At 33.7% G+C, this 26234-nt stretch overlaps 3 protein-coding genes across 3 annotated transcripts; all 3 read left to right on the top strand.

Annotated features, from left to right (window-relative positions):
* The first annotated feature begins 12778 nt into the window (after positions 1-12778).
* Positions 12779-17091, top strand: LOC120091516 (probable beta-1,3-galactosyltransferase 3). Its single transcript, XM_039049594.1, has 11 exons — positions 12779-13524; positions 14139-14238; positions 14385-14449; positions 14530-14741; positions 14836-14899; positions 15120-15192; positions 15327-15447; positions 15813-15900; positions 15985-16110; positions 16207-16316; positions 16580-17091. Exons 1-11 carry the CDS (start codon positions 13409-13411, stop codon positions 16726-16728), a joined length of 1224 nt encoding a protein of 407 aa, XP_038905522.1. The 5' UTR covers positions 12779-13408; the 3' UTR covers positions 16729-17091.
* Positions 17092-19200: 2109 nt separating this feature from the next.
* On the top strand, positions 19201-21333 carry LOC120090246 (CASP-like protein 2D1). The gene is made up of 3 exons (XM_039047803.1): positions 19201-19568; positions 19645-19756; positions 20902-21333. Exons 1-3 carry the CDS (start codon positions 19408-19410, stop codon positions 21151-21153), a joined length of 525 nt encoding a protein of 174 aa, XP_038903731.1. The 5' UTR covers positions 19201-19407; the 3' UTR covers positions 21154-21333.
* A 197-nt stretch (positions 21334-21530) lies between these two features.
* On the top strand, positions 21531-25750 carry LOC120090247 (uncharacterized mitochondrial protein AtMg00820-like). The gene is made up of 4 exons (XM_039047805.1): positions 21531-23357; positions 24501-24653; positions 25063-25123; positions 25360-25750. Exons 1-4 carry the CDS (start codon positions 23349-23351, stop codon positions 25362-25364), a joined length of 228 nt encoding a protein of 75 aa, XP_038903733.1. The 5' UTR covers positions 21531-23348; the 3' UTR covers positions 25365-25750.
* Positions 25751-26234: the final 484 nt, after the last annotated feature.

The raw sequence follows: 26234 nt of genomic DNA, 5'->3' as shown, positions 1-26234 counted from the left end.
CTCCATTTCTTCAAGCCGTGGAGGAAGATCTAATAAGGATGTTTTTCCACGAATCCAATTTTGTGTACAAATCAAAGCTTCCACTCTTTTAGGTGACAATGAACTTCTAAAAGAATCAATAATCCACCCTCCTGTACTAAGTGCTGATTCAGAAGCCACAATGGACACTGGAACAACAAAAACATCATGAACAATTTTTGATAAAACTTGGTATTTATAGCCATTTAGTTTAAACCAACTCAAAACATCAAAATGATCACTTAGTTCTTCACAAAGGTAAGCCAAATATCGATCCACATCATTCCTCAACTCTAAAGTATATTTTTCTTCTCTTTTTCTCTTGTATCGTGATAATACAAGACCATTTGAGTCAGTTTCAACGATAATTCTCGAACTCAATAGTCTTGAACTATCACTTGATTCAACTTGTTTATAAACATAACTTTGGACACTCAAATCATCACCAAAGCCATCAACTTGTCATTTTGAAAATTATACAAACACATCAAATAAGCTTCAATCCCATCAGCAAGAGCTTTAGCCATAGCATCATCATAAACACTTTCAAAGCAAAAGCTTACATAATCCAATTTGTATTGAGGGTTAAGCACCACAACTAGAAACATAAGCTTATTAATTTTGTCAAATGAATCCCATACTTGTGATACTTTGCCTTCATATTTACAGCCATAATATGCAAAATAGAGTTATGTTCGTTGCTCCAATAAATTAAAAGCTCATTAATACCCCACATCTCATGAAAGTAAGAATTATCAATCACATATAAAGAGCCGCTTATCTTCGTAGTGACATCATAAAACACCTTAAAAAACATGACAAACATTTCATCATTTTTCGAATTACTTGGTTGGTCGCCTCTTCTTTCCATGATCATCTTCAGCAAAATAGTCCTGATAATCCAACTCCTCTTCCTCTAATATTTGAAAAGTTTTATCAAATTTGAGTGCATGCTCAAACATAAGATAAGTAAAATTCCATCTTATTTCCACATCCAAACAAATATGAGCTTTGCATTCTATTTTCTCTTGCTCTACACAAGCTTTAAACTTTTGTCAATTTCTTAGAAGAGGATCTAACATACCTTACAGCATTACAAATACTAGCGATGAAGTCATGCATTTCTTTCAATCCATCATTCACAATCAAGTTAATTATGTGAGCACAACATCTAAAGTGTATTGATTCACCTTCCAAGACTAGGGTTTTCCAGCTTCTAAGTCTTTTCTTAATATATGAAAGAGCCCCATCATTTGAACTTGCATTATCAACAGTTTTATGGAAAAGACTTTAACAATCTCCCATTACAACAAATAACACTCAATGACCTTGCCAATCGTCTTACCCTTATGGTTAGCAACTTGACAAAAGTTCAAAAAAACTTTATACAAAACTCATTCAATGATATGTGCAGTGAGTATCATGTAGTTAACATTTTGCAACGAAGTTCATATGTCAGTTCTAAGACAAACCCTTTGAGAATTAAATGTTTTCAACTTTTTTTTTCCTCAAGATAAAGTTGATGGATCTCTTTAGCAATTGTTACTCTTGAAGGAGGGTCAAACTTAGGACAAGATACACTGCAAAAATGTCTAAACCCCCATTCTCTATAAATTTGAATGACAATTCATCAACAAATAGCATCTTAGCACATGCTTCTTTTTCATGCTTGTTGACTAAAAAATGTAGTCACAAAATTACCACCACATTTTTCATCATTAGAAGGTTGAAGAGTCAAAATAGTTTGTCTTTTTCTTTTTCTTTATATGGATACTTCTTACACTGATGTTTTAAGTGTTTCCATAATATGCTAGTCCTACAAGAAGTAGTATCGCAACAATACTTTTTGCCACAATAATTGCACGTGCACCTAGTACTATTCTTTGCCAACTTTGTGAAGTGATCCCATATAGTGGAGGTTGTTTTAGTAGATCTAGGTCTCTTCTTAGTAGGTAGTGGTGGTTTACTTGAATTCCCAATTTCAATTGTGTTATTAATGGAAGGAGGAAGAATAGGACTAGGGCTTAGGATTGGGACTAGGACTAGTTTTACTAAGATGTCCACTACTGTTGTCCATAGTCTATAAAAATAAAGAAACTATAGTCAAAGACTCAAAATAGAACCATCACCAACTAGAAAAACAAATCTAAGATCCTTTATATTATTCAGTGCATATCTCCAATCAATAAAGCAAGTACAAAAATCTTAAATAGCCACCAACACAAGTACTAGAAAAATCCACAAAGTAATGTAATGAATAAACCACCAACGAACCAAACACATAAAATAGCCACCTGCATAAAAACTAAAAAAAAAAAGTTCCACAAATCCATTATAGAACTACAACAATTGAATTTACATTTGTACAAACCTCGAAACCGATCGTTGGAAATCTAAAATTTGAGAAGCAAGAATGGGAGATCTGAAATTTTAAAAAAAATGTCAGAGAGGAAGGCAGACAAATGGTGGTTTGATATTTGAAATCACAAACCTTGAATGATAGCAGATGAACGACAGACGAATGACAAACACATGGGAAGTCGAGACGATAGACCAATGGCAGACACATGGGAACGACAGAGTGCAGGCAAAGGTTGAGAACTTCAACTGATGTACCGGAGGTCTGGAACGAAGATGAAGGCTGACACACTTGAACTTTAACAGATGAACGGCGGACGAATGACAAACACATGGGAAGTCAAAACGGTAGACGAACGATGGACCAGTGGCATACACACGGGAACGATAGAGTGTAGGCAAAGGTTGAGAACTTCAGTTGACGCATCAGAGGTCTAGAACAAAGACAAAGGCTAACGCATCGAACGAACAACGAACGAATAGAGCGGACAAACGGTGGGAAGTTGGAACGACAAACAAAAGTTGAAGTTCTGCAGAAAGAAGGGAATGGTAGAGACAGAGAGGACTAGAAGATGGAGAACGATAGGTTAAAACCTTAAAATGAGAGTTATATATGTATGTATGTACGTATTTATGTATGTTTAAGGTTTAGAAAAAAATAAAAGAGAAAAAGTTATCTTCGGATTGTGTGCATAACCCTCCCCATCTTTATGTCCTCTTCCTCTTAAAGTCTTTGTTGTCGTTCGTGCTCCTTGATTTGACCGTCTGCTGTCGTGCCAGTCATCCTTGGCTCGACCATCCGCCATGCTAGCTGTCGTTCTCCTCTCACACTGCCATTTGTTGAAAATCTGAGTCGTCCGAATCAGGCCACTGTTTGTCGTTTGAGTCGTACTGCCATACAAACCGTTGGCCGCTTCGTGCCGCCATTTGTTGTCAATTTAAGTCGCTCACTGTCCGTTGTTCATTGTCCTCCCCTCGCGTATTGTTTGTCATCCTCCTCTTGCGCGTCGTTTGTCATCCACTTTCTTGGCACTAGCGTGTTTGTTGTCTCTGCTTGGCAGTGTGGTCGTCGGTGAGGATCTGAGAAGGTTGGCCCGAAAAAATCGAAGATCTAAGATAGAGGGATTTGGCCAAAATGAGCTGAAATAGAGAGTTTTGAGAGAGAAATCGAAGAATATGGAAAGTCGTGGGTATTTGAAAAATATTATGATTTCATATATTTTTCTTAAAAACGTGTGCCTCATTTAAAACCATTTTCTCTTTCCTATTTTGAACAATGTATATTTATCAAGACGAATGGTCTTAATTGTATAATCAGGAAATTATGCTCTTAACTTAAATATTTGAGTAAGTAATCTTGCAACTGCAAGATTTCGACTTGATTATAAGCACACGTGTGACCATTTGCTGGATACATCTATTAATACCATAAAATATCTAAATGGTCCACTTGATGGGTTAATGGGTCCACATATATCACCATGAATTCGTTCTAAATATGTAGGTGATTCAATCCCCACTTTAGCTGGTGAGGTCTAATTATCAATTTTCCTTGAGAGCATACATCACATGATAATTCATTAGATTGAAGAATCTTCTGGTTCTTCAATGGGTGTCCATTTGAATTCTTAATAACTCTCCTCATCATTATAGATCCTAGATGACCCAATTGGTCATGCCAAATTGTAAATATGTATGGATTCATGTGTTGGGATTCGTGTCCTAATTCTCCTGTAGTCTCGTTGTTTGTAATGATACACATTGTTTTATGAATAAAATAACTGTTATTTCATTCTTGCATTTACTCATATCCAATAAACAAAGCTCCATGGTTATCTTATGTAAACTTAAGCATATATATATGTGATATACAAGTGGATCATGCCTTAAGTGATAACCAAAATAGGCCGGTAGTATAAGGATTAAGGTGAGATGCCTGATCCTTGTGACACTACGGATACGACCCACTTTGTAGAGGTTTGCAAGTGTTGTAAACTACTACAGATGGTAGATCCTGACCATTCATGTGGAGACGTGTGACAAAAGTGTCCTATACAAAGAGTTTGTATAAGATCAGACCACGAGATAACTAGACTCTGTATATAACGTCGTTGATACTAGAGACTTACATCTCACCTAAACGATCATAGGTGACATGACCTTAATCCTGAGTGTTTTGGGAACTCCTGCCTTTAAGGGCGATCCTTTGATTAGTATGGGTGAGAGTGGCCAGATTGCCAACTCAACATGTCTATCTTTTTGGGAACTTGTCTGATTTAGGAACTGGGAACTCAATACATAAGATGGAATTCACTCTTTCCTCGAAGCAGGGGTAAGTAGAGAGATTGCTCCCTTAAGGGTTGATTTCAGGGCTTGAATATAGTGGCCACAACTTCTCTTTGGAAAAGATAACTCAGTCATAGTAGTACTATGACTTATGTTCATTAAAGGGATCAGTGGTTCTAAAGAAGTTAGATGTAACTACAGGGGCATAATGGTTATTGGTCGAGCTATACTGACGAGCAATCTGTGAAGGATTGTCGCACTGTTGATTGGTTAAGATGGACACATAATATATCTGTGCTAAGGAGAGTTCAACTGTCGGTCTTTAGTAGAGTACCTGACAGTTAACGGATGGTAGATTTTGTGACTAAAGAGTTTAGTCATTTATTCACGTACCGTTGGAGCTTCGAGCTACAGGTCCATAAGGTCCCCTTGGTAGCTTAATGGATTCAGTTGAGGATCAGTTCTTGATGTTGATTTGAAATATTCAAATTGACAAGAGGTAATTCGATTATATATGATATAATCGGTATGATGTATGAGATACATCTAGTGGAGGATTAATATAAATGAGATTTACATTAAGTACCATGAAATAGAAAAAGAGCTATGGTTTATATATTTCATGAGATGAAATATTAAAACTATAGGTTATAAATATAGTATAGTAAGTTAGTTATCATTTATATTTATAATAATATTAAATTATTGGATAATTAACTCTTTTTCTCTAATAACCAATTGAGTGAGAGGTTATTGGTGAAGGATCTCTTACCGAAGAGTTCCATGAGCGCGTTCGGGTCGCTCCAATTTCATAGTGACCGAAATACATCAAATACATTCAAATGCACAGTTATGCAAACAAACAGTAATTGTTGGCATGCTTTGAACAAGAAATTACAAGGGAGAGAGTTACCATACTAGTTGAAGACGGTCTTCAAACTTTGGAACTCAGCACAGTGGAAACCTCTACCCGATCAACCAACGCCCAACAGATGCGTCGACTGCAGCAGCACGAACAACCGCAAACTCACGAACGCAATGAGGACGACACCACCAGAAAAGAGCCCCAGGTATTCTCGGAGTGAGAACTCAAAGCGTGGTCTTTGGTGAGTTTGGTAGAGGAAGGAGGACAGATCGTATAAGCGATAAGCAAGTGGGAGGGAATAAGAAGCTATCGTATAGCAAGGTGCTTATCGTTTAGGAGAAACTACACGATCGTGTAGATTTTATTGAACGATCATTTAGAAAATAGTAGGCGATCATTTAGCAAATACAACACATTATACGATCGTTTAGGAAAGCTAACTGATTGTTTAGGACTTAGTGTTTGATCGTTTAGGTGCTAGGTAGACGATGTTTAGGCGCTGAGCGACTATCGTATAGGTTCTCAATTTTAAACGATCGATTACGTTTTCACACCAACACGCTCCTTCGATCTCTTTCCGAACCACTTAACGATTCAAAATGAAACAAATTTCATTTTAATTAATTGGTTATAATAGCCGACGCAGTTCCTACTAATGCACGTTCGAACGTGATTTTGGGTTAATTATCATATAATTAACTAATTAAAATATTAATAAATATAATCATATTATATTTTTAACCTATAGTTTGATATCACATATCTACTATAGTAATTTCTCCTCTACTTGATATAAATCATATTTATATCTAATTTCCTTCAAAATAATGTATCTCATAACATCTTCATTTAGGCCAATTATATCATATATAATTAACCAGTCCAATTATATCATATATAATCGAACTTCATCTTGTCAATTTGAACATTTCAAATTAACCCAAACACTGATTCTCGACTTTATCCAAGCTACTCAGGGGCCTAATGGACATGTAGCTCGAAGCTCCAACAGTCCGTGAATAGCTGACTAAAACTCTTTAGCCATGAGAATCCACCATCCGTTAACTGTAAGAATATTCCACCAAAGATCAACAGTTGAACTTTTTTACCACATATATATTTTTGCGTCCTTAAATATAACTAATCATGAGTATGATGACCCTTCACAGATGCTCGTAAGTGCAGCTGGACCAAATTACCGTTTTGCATCTGTTGTTACATCACAATCCTTAAGTACCACTGATTCCTCTAATGAACAATACAACATAGTCCAACTATGTGTGAATACCTCTCGAACCAAGAAAAGGTGTGTTGCGCCACGCCACGTTCACAAGCCCTAGAATTAGCCCTTAAGGGAGCTATCTATCTTACTTATCCCCTGCCTCGAGGAAGGAGTAAATTCCATCTTGTGTAGTTGAGTTCTCAACTCCCAAATCAGACGAATCCCCAAAATGGTAGGTTTGAATCGGCGACCTGGCCACTCGCACCCATACAAATCAAAGGATCACTCTCAATGGGAGGAGTTCCTAACTCACTCAGGATTGAAGTCATGTTATCTATGGTCATCCTAGTGAAGTGAAGTCTCTGTCATGAAAGGTGTTATATAACGAAACGTTAACACTTCGTGGTTAGGTCTTATACAAACTCTTTGTATAGGACGCCCCCGTTCGCATGTCCCCCACACGAATGATCAGGATCAGACCATCTGTGACAAGTCACAACACTTGTGGCCATTCCACAGAGTAGGCCGCATCCGTAGCGTTACCAGGATAAGGTTTCTCTTCTTTATCCATATATTATAGACCATTTTGGTTATCACTCAAGACATGATCCAATTGTATGTCACCACATACATACTTGAGTTACATACAAATAACTAGGGATTTGAAGTTTATTGGTTTGTGGTAAAGCAAATAAAACAAGCAACTGAGCAAAATACAAGATGTGAAGTAAATATCATATATTATACAACACAAGCATTCGTACGAACTATTTACAAACTACAGGACACGAGACTTTAGGGCATCAACCCCAACAATTGGTGGTTTCATGGTAACCGTGAGATAAAAGAAAAAATGTTTTCCTAATTTTAGTAAGGTTGAAAATTGTTGATTTGAGATTTCCTCTCTCGAAAATATTCTCATGGAAATTGTCAAGTAAAGTGGATTTACTAAGCGACAACTTGGAGTTAGCTAAATGATCGTGGAGTGTTTGTAGGCGATAGACACTCAGCTAAGCGATGAGCTAAACGATCACATAGCTTTTGTTAGACGATCGCTTAGCTTTTCTTAAACGATTGGGCATTGACCTATACGATAGGTTCTTTCCATCTCTCACTTGTTCAATCATTTACGCGATTGTGTTTCCTCTTGCTTTCTGCCTCAAACCAAGTCCATACAGAGCCCACCCTCTGGATTCTCGCACCAAGAATACCAAGGTAGCCTTCTTGGTGGTGTCATACTCAACTTGACACTATCGAGGTTCTGTGGAGGCCGTTCATGTTGTTGAGGTGTTTGTGATCGAGACAATCGCCATATTCGAGTGCGCGATGATCGTGTAGTGTAGCAGTCGTGTTGGACGAGCGTTCGGGTATTGCTGTGATCGAGCGTTCATGATCAAGGAGCATTGTGATGAGTAGACAAAAGTGCGTTACTCTTTTCCTTGATAATTTATAGAACATGCTGTAATTTCTGTATTTAAATGCATAACCGTATGTTTCTATTTGAGATTGTAATTGTAAAGTTCATATATGATTGTAATTTGGAATGATCTTTCCGCTAATCATGGAAATCCTCGTGTTTGATTTCCTTCATCATGAACTTCAGGTTCATTGTTGCATATGTTTCAATTACTCGTATATGAGTATAATACAATCCAAAAGATAAAGCAGGCAACTCTTCCAATATATATTTTTTATTTGAGACAGTGGATATGATATATAGATATTCCACATTATTCTTACTATCAGTCTCAATATGATAATCATTGCAATGTATATCTTTAAAACTTAGAAGATTTCTCTTTGATTGACTAGAGAACAATGCAATGTCAATTGTAAATTTTGTTCCTCTAGTATTTGCTTTTCCAAAACCTTCGATCAAGTTTGCAGAACCTGATATTGTATTTACTTTTGCTTTCAGCATTGTCAATTTGGAAAAATATTTTTATTTGTAAGTATTATGTGTGTAGTTGCACTGTCTGTCAGACATAGATCTTCTTTGCTCTTTTTGAAACACCCAACATATGAAAATGATCAATGTTTCTTCATTAAAAGAAAATAATTACAATAAGAAAAACAACACTTAAAATATACTAAGTTACTAAAAAAAACATGAAGATAGATAAAAGAAAACAATAACATTAAGTATAAATATTCTCAAAATCAAAAGAAACACTTGATGTTCCATCAACTACGCCAATCTTCTCTTTAGGAGATTCAAAGAGGTCTACCACATCCAAATTTGTCACATGAAATGGGTCAATTTTTCATTATCCTGGTATGCAAAATTTGCTTCCACGTTTTTCTCTTTTTCCTTCAGGGAGACTTGTTAAAGGTCAACTAAATGTTTTGACATACAACAGGTACGTGATCAATGCCTAGTTATTTCGCATCGGAAACATTTATTTTCAACACTCTTTGAACTTTTATCTTGTGGAGCTTTTCCTTTGTGATCATCATTTTATGTGGTTCTTTTGAAATTTAAATGACTAGAATGATCACCATGAAAATAATAATTATTTCTTCCTCTACCACGGTCACGACCTCGACCGCGACCATGATCTCGACCACGATTATTATTAAAATTCACAGCATTCACTTCAGGGAATGGTATTATTTTGGTTGGTCGAGTTTTATGATTTTTCATCAATAAGTTGTTATTTTGTTTGGTCACTAGAAGACATGAAACTAATTCAAAATACTGTTTAAAACCTTTCTCTCGATATTGCTGTTGTAGGACCATATTTGAGACATGAAATATAGAAAATGTTTTCTCTAACATATCGATATCAATAATTTTCTCTCCGCATAACAACAATTTTGAACTGATTTTAAATAATGGGAGTTGTAATTACTTACTGATTTGAAATATTGTAGCCTCAAGTGCATCCACTCATAATGAACTTTAGGAAGAATAACTGTGTTTTGATGATCATACATCTCTTTCAAATTTTTCCACAAGATACAAGGATCTTTTATTGTAAGATACTCCATTTTCAATCCTTCGTGGATATGACGACGAAGGAAAATCATAGCTTTTGCTTTGTCCTGACTGGATGTCGTATTTTCTTCTTTAATAGTCTCCCCAAGATTCATAATATCCAGGTGGATTTCAGCATCAAGTACCCATAACAAATAATATTTGCTATTAATATCAAGGGCAGCAAATTCTAATTTTATGAGTTTTGTCATAGCAGCACTATCATAAAATATTCTACTCATGTTAGAAATTTAATAGATATTGAATATGCAAAATAATATTAAATTTATTAATTATAACGAAGAAGGAAATCTCGACATATCTTTAAGACCTATCTTTGGCGGGGAAAACGACAGGAGCTCGTGCTAATAACATGTTATGAAATTGAGGAGCACAACGAGAATACGGATATGAAAAATATAATATAATAATATTTTTATATAATAATAATAAATAAATAAAAACTAAAATTATAAAATAAAATAACTAAAAGATAAAATAACCAAAATCATGAAATTAGATAATACGAAAATTAGTGGATGTGGAATTCTCACCAATATATGTGTGATTTTTAAGATCCACCAAATGCCACTATTTATAGACAAAATGATAAGTAGGATATAGACTTACACGAACACCAAATATGAATAACTACAAGGCACATGGACAACATGAATAGTAACACATGACCTTTGGAACACTAAGTAATGGACATCTATTTTCTATTATAATATTCATAATAGATACAACATTATTTGGGATTTATGAGTTTTTGGTCTTCAAATTTAGTTAGAATCTCATGCCAATTTATAATTGATAGCTAACACATACTACATGCCAATGAAGTTATTCTTCCTTTACCTATTTTAAAGTTTTAATTGATATCACTTTCAAAAATTAAGGATATGATGTGATTTTTTTTTTTTATCATTTATTTAGTTCAACAACAATGGGGACGATAACCAAATCATTGACCTTAGGAAAGTAATGGGTATCTTATCTATTGAGCCATGTTTGGATTGTTTTCGTGTTTATTTGATATGATTAGAACTTATGAAGCATAAATGAAGATTTAATAAAAAAATGTTGAGTATCCCACATTAGAAAGATAGAGACCTCAAATTTTTTATAAGATACATAAATTACTCTTCTCATTGTCATTTAGTTTTGAATTGGAACTCCATATTTATCCAATATAACCAAAAAAAAACTTGTATACCCTAATTTAATAGGACTTACTCTTCCCTATGGAATTTCATACTAAAATTATCATTTATAAATTTATTTTAAACGTGACTCAATAGATAAGACATAACCAGATCTCTATCACATTGTTGAACTATTTTTTTTTTAAAATTAAAATCAAAACAAAAAAAAATTATTTGAAATATTTTAATTTTAACCCCTTAGGATCCTAAGAACCTGTTTGGTTATCATGTTTTGCCATAAAATTTCAAATTAACATTTAATATCTTTGTTTGTTTAACAATATTTCACTTTAAAATACAAGATATTATTATCCAAAAACGTTGAATCTCATATGGCATATGCTTTCTAATACTTTCCATACATGTGAAACTTTTATATTTGGGAGACAAATGGTAAAAATATAACTTACTTAATTAATTAATATCAATGAAGTGTTACTCTTAATTTTAATTAATTATTAAATATAAATACATTATTTATATTTAATAAATTTCAACTAATACCATTTACGATTAACAATTTATATTATCTTAACTATTTAATATAAAAAATTATTATTAATTATTCATATTCTAATTAATTTATATTTATTTAACTATGTTTATTAATGTTTAGTAAAAAATAAGACTATTTTCAAATAAAGAAAAATGAGTCAACTTATTTACAAATAAAACACAATTTCACTATCTATCAGTGATAGATCCCGATATACCACACATCTATCAGTGTCAGTGATAGATGTCTATCACGATATTTCATTGATAGATAGTGACATTTTGCTGTAATTAAAATATTTTCAGTAGTTTTACCATTTAAAATAATTACCCTATAAATATTTATTAATTTTTATTTTAAGTAATTAAATAATAATCAATTTAACAATAGATTAAATAATCATTAATTCTTCTCTTACATTAAATAACTATTTGATTTAGTTCTTACATATATCAATTTAAACACAAATATTTTACTTTCAACCATTAATTATTATACGTATCTAAACACATATATTAATTGTTTTAAATGTTTGGAATCAAGATATTTATTAGAAAATAATATCTTTTTGGTCTCTAGGTTTTGATTTTAGTTTCTATTTGATCCATAGGTTTTAAAATGTTACCCATTTAATTCTTATGTTTTGAATTTTGTTTCAATTTAATCCATAAGTTTCAAAATATTATAATTTTACCATTGAGATTTCAATTTTGTTTCAATTTGGTTCATGAATTTCAAGACTTTACATTTTTAACCTCAAATTTTCATTAAATACTTACTTTCAATCATTGACGTCAATTTCTATTAATTAATTAAAAATAATTAGAAATGAAAAATTGAAATTAATTTATAAAGTGATAAAAATAGTAAAACTTAATTAATTATAATTCTTTTAAGATTTTTAATTTATTAACAGAAATTAACTCAAAAAGATGGAAAGTGGATATTTAATGAAAAATTGAGGTTAAAAGTGTACACCTCAAGATATAGGGGCTAAATTGAAGCAAAATTCAAATGTCAAGCATAAAATTATAGCACTTTGAAACATATGGACTAAATTAAAATCAAACTCAAAACTTAAATACTAAATGTGTAACATTTTGAAATTTAGGAACTAAATAGAAACTAGATAAAAAACCCTAGGTACAAAAATATATTTTTCTCTATTTATTATCTATATCAGAATTAATCATCATCCTTTCAAAAGAAAAGAAAAAAGAAAAAAGAAAAAACTATCATCATGTATTGTGTTTGCACGTGCTCCATGTGCAAGACTGTCGGTAATGCGATATTCAAAGAACACAGCATTGAGTTGGAGCGACAACAGGTAGAAAAAGATGAACAATAAAAAAACAACAAAGGAAGAATCCTACTCTTTCCTGTCCTACAATTACTTCCATATCTGTCCTAAAAATTAAACCCCTTTTTCTTAAATCCAATTTCTTCCCTTTATATTCAAGTACCAAACTTGATTGATAGCAAAAGAGATTTCCATTCTTTGATTATATGTTTTTACCCATTTTCTTAAGATTTCTCAAGTAATCCAACAACCCCAAAACAAAGAAAAAGGGTAAAAAAATTCCAAATGGAGCTGTAGTAGTACGCTGTAGGGTCTTCTCAAACCTCAATCAGTCACTTTTGAGCGAGCTCTCCACCGACGCTCTAACCACTACTAGCTATTCAAGATCCACTTCTTCTCTAAAGTTCAAACCCATTTCCCATTCAGGTTTTTCTGATGAGATACAAGTTTTTTCAACACGACCCTCTTTCTCATCTCGCTTTTTAGGTTACTTTTGAGTTTTGCCTTTGGGAATTCTGCTATTTGGGTTTCGATTTCCTCAGTGGATTTGGTTGTTTTGTAATTTGACTTGGATTTGGACTGCTGGGTTGATTTGGGTTTTGGTAATGGTGGCTTGATTTTAGCTCTCTGTGGTTTGAAGAAGAAGAAGAAGAAAGGGGGAAGAAAAAGAAGAAGATTATGTCGTGGAAGAGCAGAGGAGGATTTGAGCCAAGTACGAGGAGCTCTGTTTCTCGTAAATGGACTTTTCTGTTTTGTATTGGATGCTTTTGTGCTGGAATGCTCTTCTCTGATAGGTCTCATTTCTCTCAATTCCATTGCCACTTGATTCTTGTTCTTGTTTAATTCATTTTGTTTGATGGGGTGGAGTGGTTTTTATTTCTTTTGTACTGAGACATCTTGAAAAGGAAAAAAGAGTGTTTTTTCTGTGATGATCTGAAAAGTAACTGGATGGCAATGATTGCTTTTGTAATTGGATCTGCTGGTCTTTTCCCCCTTTTCCATTTGCTTTATTGTTTTAAAATCATTACTGGAATTAATGTTGTTGAATCTGTGCTGATGTTTTAGACCTTACTTTTTACAATGGGCATGAATCATTTTATCTGTTTTTCCTTTCTATTTTTATTCAATTATGTTTGTGTATGTATTGGACTGCCCAAACCACGGCGAAGCTCTCGTGGTGGTGGTCGCCGGGGCTGTCTTGTAATGTAACTCTTGCTGAGTGATGGATAGAATCATTTGTTTGTAGATTGTGGACCGAAATCGGTTTAGGGTAGATTGGCTTTATAGCTACGATCTACTGAGATTTAGCCGTTCGTCTATTTTATATACAGAGCAAGTTGTATTTTGGATTGAAGATTTCTAAAGGAAAATATTGTGGAAACTAATTAGATTTATTTTGGGGACACAGAATGTGGGCTGTGCCTGAAGTTGAAAATATGCCAGGAGGTTCAACAGAGTCTGAAGAAGAGAGGTTAAAGATGGTATCTGAGGGTTGTAACTCATCAACTGTGAGTTATCGTCACCTAAATTGGATTAATACATTTTTAACCTTTTTAGAATAGGGCAAAGAAAAGTTTTTTGATAACTGTTCTTTTAGCATTATGAAAAGTCCTCTTAGTTTACTGCTGTTTGATAAGTTAGCTTCCTTCTTCAGAAAGATGGAAACAATGAGTCGAAAGACATTCTGGGAGAAGTTTCCAAGACTCATAACGCTATACAGTAAGCTAATATCGTAACTTGTCACTTGGTTATTGGTTTTAGTTGAAAATCAGCTAATTTGTTACTGGTACGAAATGCAGGACTTTGGATAAAACAATTTCAAGTTTGGAGATGGAATTAGCTGCTGCAAGAGCTGCACAGGATTCTATTCTTAACGGTTCTCCATTGATGGAAAATGTTAAACTTTCTGAATCAGTTCATAAAAGGAAATATGTAATGGTCGTAGGTATCAATACTGCATTTAGTAGTCGGAAGCGTCGGGACTCCGTTCGTGCTACTTGGATGCCTCAAGGTTTGGCTATCTATCACCTACATTTTCAGATCTTTTCCTTTGATCCTTGATCTATGTTCTAAATTTTTTTCACTTTGGTTCTGTTTACAAATAGGTGATAAAAGAAAAATGCTTGAAGAAGAAAAAGGCATCGTTGTCCGCTTTGTAATTGGTCACAGGTGCTTAGACTCTATAAAAATTTGAAGTTATTTAGAGTGAAATCTTTACCTTTTGGTAACTTGATCTTATTGAGAAAGAAAATGGCGGTTGGGCTGAAGTTGATTGACTTATTTTCTAATGCTGGGAAACTTATAATCAAATTAGTCACAATTTTAAAAGTAATTTTAAAGCATAGATTAGGATTACAAAACACATGCCATTTTTTTTGTTTGTTGATAGTACTACACCGGGTGGTATTCTCGATAGAGCTATTGAAGCCGAGGACAAAAGGCACGGTGATTTTATGAGGCTGGTACTGGCTTCCTCATTCTTATAGTGCCTTCATTTTACTTCTTCGTATATATTGGCTATAAATAAAATCCTGTTTTGTGATATTTTGTTTGAGGAATGGAAGCTGACATGTTTTATTTGTTATTTTTGGGGAAGGATCACGTCGAAGGTTACCTTGAATTGTCAGCCAAGACGAAAGCTTACTTTGCTACGGCTGTTGCATTGTGGGACGCTGATTTTTATGTCAAGGTTGACGATGATGTGCATGTCAACATAGGTAATATGCAGATGTAGATATACATTGAAGCTTACGGCGTCTTTTGTTCCTTTTCCTTTCTAATTCACTACCCACCCGGCCATACCCAACCCATAAAAGACCTGGAAAGAAAGAACCAACAAAAACTATGAGTTTGTTTGTATATACTTTTCAAATGTACTTTCTAAAGATGACAATTATTGGTGGTCTGTGGCAAGTGTTTCCCTTCATGAAGTTGTAATAAAACTGAAGCTTGGTTTTGATCAGAAAGAAAACAAGATTTTGCTACGATTGCCATCTTTATGAGATTTATGTTCATATACCCAAGATCAAGTGTATCTATTCATCTCCCTTTTCCTCACTCAATTTTTTACATTTGTCTGCAGCAACACTTGGATCAACTTTAGCTAGACATCGGTCAAAGTCCCGGGTGTACATGGGATGCATGAAATCTGGTCCTGTGCTCGCACAAAAGTAAGTTGATTGTTCTGAGGTTTCCAATGTAAGTTGCTATTTTGTGTCAATTAAATGCCTCATCCTGGTTTATATCATCATCAGAGGAGTCAGATACCACGAACCCGAGTACTGGAAATTTGGAGAGGAAGGAAACAAGTACTTCCGTCATGCGACAGGGCAACTTTATGCCATTTCAAAGGATTTAGCAACTTACATATCAATCAACCAGTATGTTTTCTTGTTTTACAAAGACAGATGCTCCATTTTTCTCTTCATGTTATGAATTAGATAAAAGAGCCGGATCTCAGAACAATCATTGTATAGGCATATACTTCACAAGTACGCGAACGAGGATGTTTCGTTGGGTTCTTGGTTTATTGGATTGGACGTGGAGCATATTGATGACCGGAGATTATGTTGTGGCACCCCACCTGGTACAATTCATTACTTTCCTTCCGTTATTTAGTTTTCGGTTTTTTTTCGCTCTTAGGAACAGAGAGATGAAGGGTCTACTATATTTTTACATCGTTGAGCATCACAGGCTTGGGACTTGTTCATTTGCATCAGAAAAGCGAGTTCTTTAGTTCATTTAGTTGTCACATGCTTCCCTTCTGTATGGCTTGACATAACGTCGATGTGATAATCTCTATTCCGGGAATTGTCGTGGAATTTTTATGATGTCAGTTGTTTAAAACAGATTGTGAGTGGAAGGCTCAAGCAGGAAACATTTGCATCGCGTCGTTCGACTGGAGTTGCAGTGGGATATGCAAATCAGCAGAGCGAATGAAGGAGGTTCACCGCCGCTGCGGTGAGGGGGAGAATGCCTTGCTGAGTGCAGTTTTCTGATAAGCAACGTAACTTTTTTGAACAAGCTTAGAAGGAAACACGAAGATAATTTCATGGGGTTCTCAAGAGAAATATAAACAAAGTGTGGATTTAAAGATGGATTAAGTTGAATTTAAGAAAATTTTGTTGGGATTTTTTTTTAATATGAGAGTAAATAGATAGTAATTGTAAAATACCATTCTTTCAGCTCATAGGGGGGAGAGGCTTTTCTGATGCCTTAATCTATGTGGCTAATCAATCTCCATAAGAAGTGCTGCTATTTTTTTTCACATGAACCATTTTATAGTATATTTACTTCAGCTATTGTAATTTTTCTACTTTATTTTAGGGTGTAAATTCTATATTGCTTTTCAAGCTTTTATACATACCTATTCCAATTTTGGTATCTCAATTCCAAATTTTAGTCGTGAAACTTAGTTTAAAAGATTATAAATTCATTTCGAATGATTGAAAGCATGTTTAGAGTGATGACACAAAAATATCACAAATTAAATTAATTGATTGTTGATTTAAAGTTTAAAAACAAAATTACAAGACTAAAATAATCAACAATTTAGTCTATTTACTTTAATAAAATATCTTTATTATTCTCTTATCATTTTCAATGGAGAAAGAGGGAGATAAGGTGCATGTGAGTTGTATAGAAGTAATTGAATTATTAAATGAACTTGATGGAAAATATTTTAAATAATTAGATGCATGTCAAGAAAAACTTTTGTTTTAGGATGAGGGAAATAAACTTCCAAAATCAAAATTTCTATTTAACATTTGATGAAATTGCTATTTCTTGTTCTTTTTTGGGGAAATTCTAAATTTCTACTAACCCCTTTGTCATTTTGAGGACATTGAACAAACTAATACATCTCTTTATATGTCATGTACTATTGACTTAGACATTGACTTTTAATTATTGCCTAAATTGTTTTTTTTTCTCTTAATAATATAATTATGGGTTTATTCCTTTCCAAGTTATCAATGAAAAAGAAGTAATAATCAATCAAATAGGAAGACATTATAAAATTACAAATAGATATTGTTGATATTTTAACAACTCTACCAAATGATTTGTGACAAAAAAAAAAAACTTCTAAAAAATACATACAAATTTTAATAATAAGTTGCTTCCAAGTACCATAACCTAATCTTTTAATCTCAAATAGCCCAATACAAACTATTGACTTCTTGAGTACTAAAACTAGATTCATAGTTGATAGAGGGCAGCAGAACCTTCACCTGTGATAAGATATTGTCTACTTTCAGCGTAAACTCTCATAACCTTGTTTTTAAAATTTCTAAAAGGTTTTGTACTAATGAAGATAATTGTCTTTACTTATATATCATGAATCTTTCCCTTCCTTAAATAATCTAAGAATTTCATTTACACTTAACAATCTGCTCCCACTTAAACAAAACACCACCTTGAACCTCTCCTCATCCATTTGCCTATGAGAACTTGCACTTATCAAGGTCCCGAACAAAACTAGATAAAGCACAACCACAAATCATTTTGTGGAACACACTTAGTTTCTAACAAAATTATACCACTCCTATTAATTTAGTTGACTAGATATGTTACTCTCCATCCGAATCCACTTGATTTGATAGAGCTCTACTAGCTTGTTGCAGGTCAAGCATTTTTTAATTCAATCTAGGGTTTCAATTGTGTGGATGCTCTAGAAGATTATGGTCTTGATTGCGCTAAACATTGAAGTTCTTATAGTTTATCTAGCGTGAAATTTGACATATTCTCTCCAAACATACTAAAATTATTTATCCTAGTGTGTTCTATAAATCTTTAAGCCTCTTTTTCCCCCTAATTCACAATCATATTTATATAGGACAAAACTTGTGTATCTAGGCCGCATCGAATTAAACAATGCCATGTGGCAACTCATTTATTTAAAAAAAATTAATTTTTGGTGTGTAGAGGAAGGAGGAGCAAGCTACACCTAAACTCATTTTATATGGCCTTCTAGACTTATTAATTATATATTTGACACGATGCTTTATGAATTTGCTTAAAAGTCCACTAGACATAAGCTCTAACACCTACACATCAAACTTAAAAAAAAAAACATAAAATTAATAAACAAAAATCGTGTGAAACACAATAGAAAACACATAAAAAAAATTATAATTAGGTATGTTTTTAAATATAGAAAAATAAACCAAAATATTTACGAGATATAACAAAATTTTAGAATTATCCATGATAGACGTTGATAGATATTGATAAACTTCTATCTGTATCTATCAGCGTCTATCATTGATAGTTCTAAAATTTTGTTATATTTTATAAATATTTTCAATAGTTTTAACATTTGAAATAATTTTCCCGACTTGTAACTCATTTCTAAAAATAAAAGAAAAAAGAGGTTGGCTTGAAGTTGAAGCCTCATCAAAAGACAACACCAACACCCCATTTCATTCAAAGATAATCCCAAAACCAAACACAAATCTATCATTCCAATACAGAAAAAGGCAAAAGAAAAAGAAGAGCCCACTACTCCACTAATCCACTAATCCACTCCTCACTCCATAAAAGGAAATAAAAAAAGTTGAAAAATAATAATTTCTCAACTTTCATTTCACACTTGGCTTCATCTCCCCACTTTCTCATCCCCTTCTTCAACAAAACCATCAAAATTTAGCTTAAAAATTTTCAGCAGATCACTAGAAATGGCAGAACCCAACAATTCTTCACCCATCAAACTTGTTGATTTCTCTTTGAGACTATGCTCTGTTCCTTTGAGCATCGCAGCTCTGTGGCTCACTGTCACCAACCGACAAGATAACCCAGATTATGGCAACTTAGAGTTTCATAATCTGAGTGGCCTCAAGTAATTAACCAAGAAATTTCTTCAAATCTTCTTAATGGGGTTGTTGTTTCTTCGTTTAATTTCTTGTCTGTTTCAGGTACTTGGTTTGCATATCCGCCATCGCCGCCACCTACGCTTTTCTCGCTGCCGTTGTTTCTTGCTTCCGGTGGTTCTTAGTAAAGGCTTGGGTCTTCTTCGTTTCCGATCAGGTTTTTGAATTTCCTTTCAATAATTACTAGAACATGTCTTACATCTCAATTGAATGGTATCTCTTGCAGGTCACTTTTTTTTTTTTTTTTTTTTTCGAAATATTTATTTACTTTTTCCATTCAAAGAAGATAGAATTGCTCGTTTCCTATCTTCTCACGTCTGATTCTCAACAATTAATTCAATTAAGATTTTACTTTTCGTACATCCATTCATAGGTTTAAGAGAAGTAGCGTTCTTTGTAAAGTGAACCTTTTTTTTTTTTTTTTTAAGTACAGCTTCATGGGCCGGGTATTCAACTTCGGACCCTGAGTTAAGTTTAGTTTGATGCCAAAATGAACCTAATTCAATAATGATTAACATTATTTTTCTTTTCATAAGTTATAGGTTGGATATCGAATCGCATGATAAAATAGTGTTCAATTATTATTAAAAAAATAGTATTCTTAGAGAAAAAATTTAGGTGTAGCACAAGCTACACCTACCATTACACTCAATTAAAAAGTGTCACATGATAAGTCTCTTTTTTAAATAAATTAAAAAATTATCTTTTTTATGTTGCTATAAAGATAGAGAGCATATTATCGCTACACCTAAGTATTGTTCATGTTCTTAATAATCATATATTAAATTATTTACCACTTGAGATTCTCAACAATAATTCAGCTAAATAATATATATATTTTTTAATAATTCAATTCAATTCATTTTTTTCTTCTTCTTTACTATATTAAAAGTAAAAGAAGATAGGGTTCTTCCTAGTAGTTATGTATCGGATTGTTTTTTTTATTTTTTTTCAATGTGATTCTCAACAAATAATTCAATTCATTTTAAAACTTTTTTCTTTACTGTAAAACCATTCATAAGTTCTTACACCATATTAAAAGAAGATAAATTGTTTTTCTATCCTACCAATTCTCAACAATAATTCAAATAATGTTTTGTTAATCGTATATCCATTCATAGGTCCAAAAAATTTATTGTGCGACTCTCAACGGTAATTGTATATCCATTTACGTCAATCTTTATAGCTTTGATCGTCACGTTCATTCACCTTTCCTTTTTAAAAATATTTTAAACTTATTTGCTTGTGATTTACTAAGCTAAAAAAGATGAATGTTGCTTAAAATGCATCGTGGTGGTTTAGATTGTGGCTTATTTGATGGTGACATCGGGTGCGGCGGTAGGGGAGATATTATACTTAGCTTACAATGGAGATAGAGAAGTTTCATGGAGTGAAGCATGTAGCTCATATGGCAAGTTCTGCAACAACATGAAAATGGCTCTCATTTTTCAAGCTTTAGGATTTGCTTGCTTCTTTATCCTGGCTATCATCTCTGCTTTTAGAGCTTTTAGTGTCTTTCATCCTCCTCTAATTTCTTCTCAACAAACCAATTAGATGCCTTCATTTCCCCAATAATTTTCCTGTATTTGAGGGCCTTCTATGGACTTTATAGGATTTACCAATGTATTTTTGTTGTTGTGTTGTTATTTAATTTTCTCTTTACTATTCAAATTTTACCATTTAGGTCACATTTATCAATCCCTAATAAAATTTGGTATTATTGGAATGGTGATAGATCAATTGTAATGGGCCACAATCACAAATGTAATTGAATTTCTTTTGATCACGTTTATTTAGAATTATGAAACTGTCATATTTACTAATACCGTCACTATTACTCTTTAACCTTAAAGGACAATGATAGCAGTAGATGTGACAAATTCATAATTCTCATGTTGTAAAAATAATAATAACGGCAACAGTATCGGCATAATTTCCAAATATAATTGGGATGAACACCCTTTCTTTGTCAATTCATTTACATTTTTTTTATTATAGATTTGGAAGTAGGCCCTAGATGTCAGTAGGGGTATGAAACACAACTAAATAAAAACAACACCAAATATAATCAAATGAGTTCATTTTTCAAATTATCATGGTTTTATTTCGTTTTTTCTCGAAGAAAAGTGACCTTAATCTCTGGCTTAAAAGGGTAGTCTTGTCTTTTTCATGTTAAGGGTAGTCTTGTAATTTCCCTATTGGTTTGTTTTCTACCATTTATTGTATCAATCGATTGAATAATAAAATATTGAGGAAAATCAGATTGGCTAAAATGGTATTAAAGTGTGGCTCTGTCTAATCCTGTCGTCGCCACGCTGCTTCCGTTTCCATCGCCACTGTTGTCGACGTCTTTACTGTAGTCTCTGCCGCTGACAGGAATTCCTTCGTCTCTACTTCGACTTCTGCAGAACTTCTTCAGATCGCATTCTTCACAGAACTCGAAGCATTTTAGCCTGAAACTTGTTGGTATCAGCGTTAGCTTCAGTTTCTAACGCTGTTTCATCCCTCGATTCACGTCGACTCTCTCGCGAACACCGTTGTTCTAGCAAAGTCAACCTCGGTCGTTTTGTGTTCAATCTTACATTCTTTGTTTTCTTTTCTTTTCTTTTCTTTCTTTCTTTCTTTTTTTTTTTTTCGCTTCAGGCAAAGTTTTTTTTCTTCAGGTGAGGCTGTTTTGCCATATGGTTAATGGCAGACGACGAACTATTGAATCCGATTTCGTTCGCATCTGCCCCTTCTCAACCGACTATCAACAATTATTTGGATCCCTACCACCTTCACCACACAAACAACACAAGTTTCATTTTGGTTTCAGATCTACTCACTGACAACAACTATGTTTCGTGGAGTCGATCAATGATTATTGCTCCACAGTGAAGAACAAAATTGGCTTCGTTGATGGAACTATTTCCAAACTAGATCACGATTCTTCTCAATATCATTCTTGGATTATATGGAACCATGTTGTTATAGCGTGGATTCTCAATTCGATTTTTAAAGAAATATATGCAAGTCTTTTGTATTTTAACAATGCCAAAGACATTTAGGAGGAACTTTAAGAACGTTACCAGAGGAAGAAACGACCAGGAATTTTTCAATTATGTCGAGATCTCTCCGATTTGACACAGGACCAACAATCTACAAAGACTTGTTTCACTTGGTTGAAGACCTTATGGCATGAATTGGCCTCTTATCACCCCTTGTGCACCTGTGGCACACTTGTGGAGGAGTGAAAAATCTGACTGATTTTTATCAAACTAAATAAGTGATGTGCTTCCTCATGGGATTGAATGACTTTTTTGCTCAAGTTGTTTGTTACTCAAGAAGTTGAACAACGCTCTGTTTCTATCTCCTTCCATATGTCTCAAATTCCTGCGGCCTTTGTTGTTAAGAATACATCATCTTCCCCAAATACTCAGTATTCGAAGCCACAAAACTCCACTAGACATAATAGACGTCAAGATAGTTCAATATGCACATATTGTAACATTCCAAGGCATATCACAGACAAGCGTTATAAACCCCATGATATCCGTTTGGTTATCGTGAATGTAGTAATCAACATTCTACTCCTTCATCATCTTCTAAAGCGACAAAATCCTCCATTTCATCAGCAACCATAATTTGTTCTTCTGTTTCAGTTGATCCTATGACTTCTTTCAGTACTGAGCAGTGTCAAAACCTCTTAGCTATGTTATAGACTCGTTTGACTAAAGCAGCCTCCTCAGAAACTAGTCAGAGCACTCTTCATGTTGCAGGTATATGCTTGTCTATTTCTTTTTTTCAATCTATGACTGACAATTGAATTTTAGACTTGGATGTCTCAAGCCATATTTTTCGATCTCACAAATATTTCCATGATTTAACGGCTATTTTAGAGATGTCTGTTTCATTGCCTAATTGTTCTTGAGTTAATATTGAATTTGTAGGTGATATATGTCTCAATGAACACATTATACTGATTAATGTTTTATACATTCCCACTTTTACCTTCAATATCCATCGGTGCTTTAACCCATTAGCTACGTCTTACAGCCAAGTTTGTTGGTGATTTTTGTGTAATTCAGGACAAATCTTCTTCGACAATGATTAGCAGGGCTAATGTTGCTCATGGATTGTATTTTTTGGACATTCCAACTTCCGTTAGTAGATGTTGATTCTATTTCGTATGTTACTTGTCCTGTTGTTACTTTTGATACTTGAAATTGTCATCTTGGCAATCCTTCTGTTAAACATATGACCGCTCTTAAGGATGTGATTCATATTGATCCCAAGAATTTTTATTCTCCTTGTTTTGTACCCTTTAACCAAACAAAAGAAACTATCTTTTGTATCACACAATTATGTTGCTTCTAATATTTTGTTGCTTCTGATATTTTTGAACTAATGCACTGTGATATATAGGGATCTTATCAACATCTTTCTCATGATGGCCATTGATATTTTTTCACCATAGTGGATGATCATTCTCATTTTATTCCTTCCTTGGATGTTGTTCATGATAATGATGTAGTAAGCTCTAGTACTGATGGTATTATGTCGAATGATATTGGGTTGCCTATTTTTGAATCTTCTCGGGCTATAGAACAGGTAGATGTTAGAAAATCTTCTCGGATTACAAAACATCCCTCTTACTTAGGGATTATTATTTTAACATGTTACTATCCCAAGATGTCATGATCTCAAGTGTTGTCACTTCTACAAAGTATCCTTTACACAGTTGTTTATCTTATACTCACTTGTCTAATGACTATCAAAATTTTGTTCTATAGATTTCTGCTTCTTATGAGCCTTAGTTTTTCCATCAGGTTGTCACCTCCCTCATTGGCAACAAACTATGAAATGTGAATTAACTGTTATGGAGAATAATCATACATGGACAGTTGTTCCTCCTGCCTCAGGTCAACACTCCATTGGATACAAGTGGATATATTAAAGTTAAATATCATTTTGATGGCACCATTGAGCGTTACAAAGCTAGCTTGATTGCAAAAGGATACACTCAACAAGAAGGCCTTGATTACATTGAGACTTTTTCACCAATCGCCAAAATGGTTAGTGTCAAAGTCTTACTCACTCTTGCAGTTTCTTATATTTGGCCTTTAGCACAACTTGATGTGAATAATGCATTCTTGGATGGTGATCTTCTAGAAGAGGTTTATATAGACTTGCCCCTTTGATATAAACATAATATTGTTGCAATTCAAGGGGAGCGCTTAGTTTGTCAGTTACATAAGTCTATATATGGTCTCAAATAGGCTTCTTGCTAATGGTTTGACAAAGCTCTCAAATGCCTTGTTCTTTCTTGGTTTTAAACAATCAAAATCCAATTATTCTTTCTTTTTTCGAGGAACTGGTGCCTCTTTTACGACTCTGCTTATTTACCTTGATGATATTATATTAATGGGTGCTCCTGTTGACATTATTAATGACATTAAAGTTCATTTGAATAATGCTTTTAAGTTGAAGGCTTTGAGGGATCGTCGTTACTTCTTGGGACTTGAACTGATTCGTTCTGCTCAAGGTATATTTATTTCTCAACGATATTATGTTCTATAGATTCTTGAAAACACTGGTCTTTTGGCTGGTCAATCTTTAAATTGCCTCATGGATCCTAATTTGCACTTGCCTCTTGGTGATGGTCCTTTGTTACAAGATCCAACTGTTTATCGTTGTTTGATTGACAAACTTTTATATCTCATTATCTCCATACCTGATATTGTTTTTGTTGCTCATAAGTTCAGTCAATATGTTTCTCAGCTTGACAATGTCATCTTGATGCCGCCCATCATCTTATTCGATATTTGAAGGGCTCTCCAGGTCAGGGGATTCTTCTTCACCCTTGTATTGATTTTCAGCTTAAGGTTTACTCAGATTCTGATTGGGCATCTTGTATGGATGCTCGTAAGTCCACAACAAGCTTTTGTGTGTTCATAGGTGATTCCTTTATTTCTTAGAAGGCTAAGGAGTAGTCGACTGTCTAGATCCTCAGCTGAACCTAAATACAGAGCTCTTGCTGTTACTACTTGTGAAATTATTTGGATCTCACAATTACTTAATGAGTTATAAGTTCATTTTACTTCAACTGCTCTCATTTTTTGTAATAATCATGATGCTTTTCATATTACTACTAACCCTATGTTTCGTGAAAGAATGAAACACATCGAGTTAGATTACCATTTTGTTCGAGAAAATGTTAAAAGAATTGTGAAGCTCCTTTCTATCCGGTCTTATCAGCAACTTGCAGACATTTTCACCAAAGCTCTTTCATCCAAAGTTTTTGTTCCTTATTGTTCAAGATGGGTGTGATTTATATTCACTCGCCATCTTGAGGGAGAGTATTAAGGGTAGTTTTGTCTTTTGGAAAATTATCCAAAATAACTCGCTTCATTTCAAAAATAGCACACTTTCTAAAATCTCGTAGAATTGGTTTTTCTTGGGCCTTCTCGGGCGAGATCGGGCCCGAGATTGTGTTAATTGTTTTAACTTTTGAATATCAAATTCGATTGATGGGAAAGAAATTTTACGAATATGCCCTCAGTAATATAAAAATAGTACAATTATTATAATAACTCATTTTTTGGGAAAGAGATGGTTGACTTGCTTAACAAGTTTCTTAAACATGATCCAAAATT

Source organism: Benincasa hispida, chromosome 11 (genome assembly GCF_009727055.1).
Source record: "Benincasa hispida cultivar B227 chromosome 11, ASM972705v1, whole genome shotgun sequence".
NCBI classification, from domain to species: domain Eukaryota; kingdom Viridiplantae; phylum Streptophyta; class Magnoliopsida; order Cucurbitales; family Cucurbitaceae; genus Benincasa; species Benincasa hispida.
Note: the sequence above shows the minus strand (reverse complement) of the source record. Positions and strands in the feature narration are given on the sequence as shown.

What these genes read in the sequence shown, in the direction of transcription:
- LOC120090247 (XM_039047805.1), top strand. An exon ending in TTTCACCAATCGCCAAAATG is followed by an intron (nt 24,654 to 25,062) that starts GTTAGTGTCAAA and finishes AATGCTTTTAAG; the next exon opens with TTGAAGGCTTTGAGGGATCG.
- LOC120091516 (XM_039049594.1), top strand. Translation starts at nt 13,409, where the DNA reads ATGTCGTGGAAGAGCAGAGGAGGATTTGAGCCAAGTACGAGGAGCTCT. An exon ending in GGAATGCTCTTCTCTGATAG is followed by an intron (nt 13,525 to 14,138) that starts GTCTCATTTCTC and finishes TTGGGGACACAG; the next exon opens with AATGTGGGCTGTGCCTGAAG. An exon ending in AGGGTTGTAACTCATCAACT is followed by an intron (nt 14,239 to 14,384) that starts GTGAGTTATCGT and finishes TTCCTTCTTCAG; the next exon opens with AAAGATGGAAACAATGAGTC.
- LOC120090246 (XM_039047803.1), top strand. Translation starts at nt 19,408, where the DNA reads ATGGCAGAACCCAACAATTCTTCACCCATCAAACTTGTTGATTTCTCT. An exon ending in CATAATCTGAGTGGCCTCAA is followed by an intron (nt 19,569 to 19,644) that starts GTAATTAACCAA and finishes TGTCTGTTTCAG; the next exon opens with GTACTTGGTTTGCATATCCG. An exon ending in TCTTCTTCGTTTCCGATCAG is followed by an intron (nt 19,757 to 20,901) that starts GTTTTTGAATTT and finishes GTGGTGGTTTAG; the next exon opens with ATTGTGGCTTATTTGATGGT.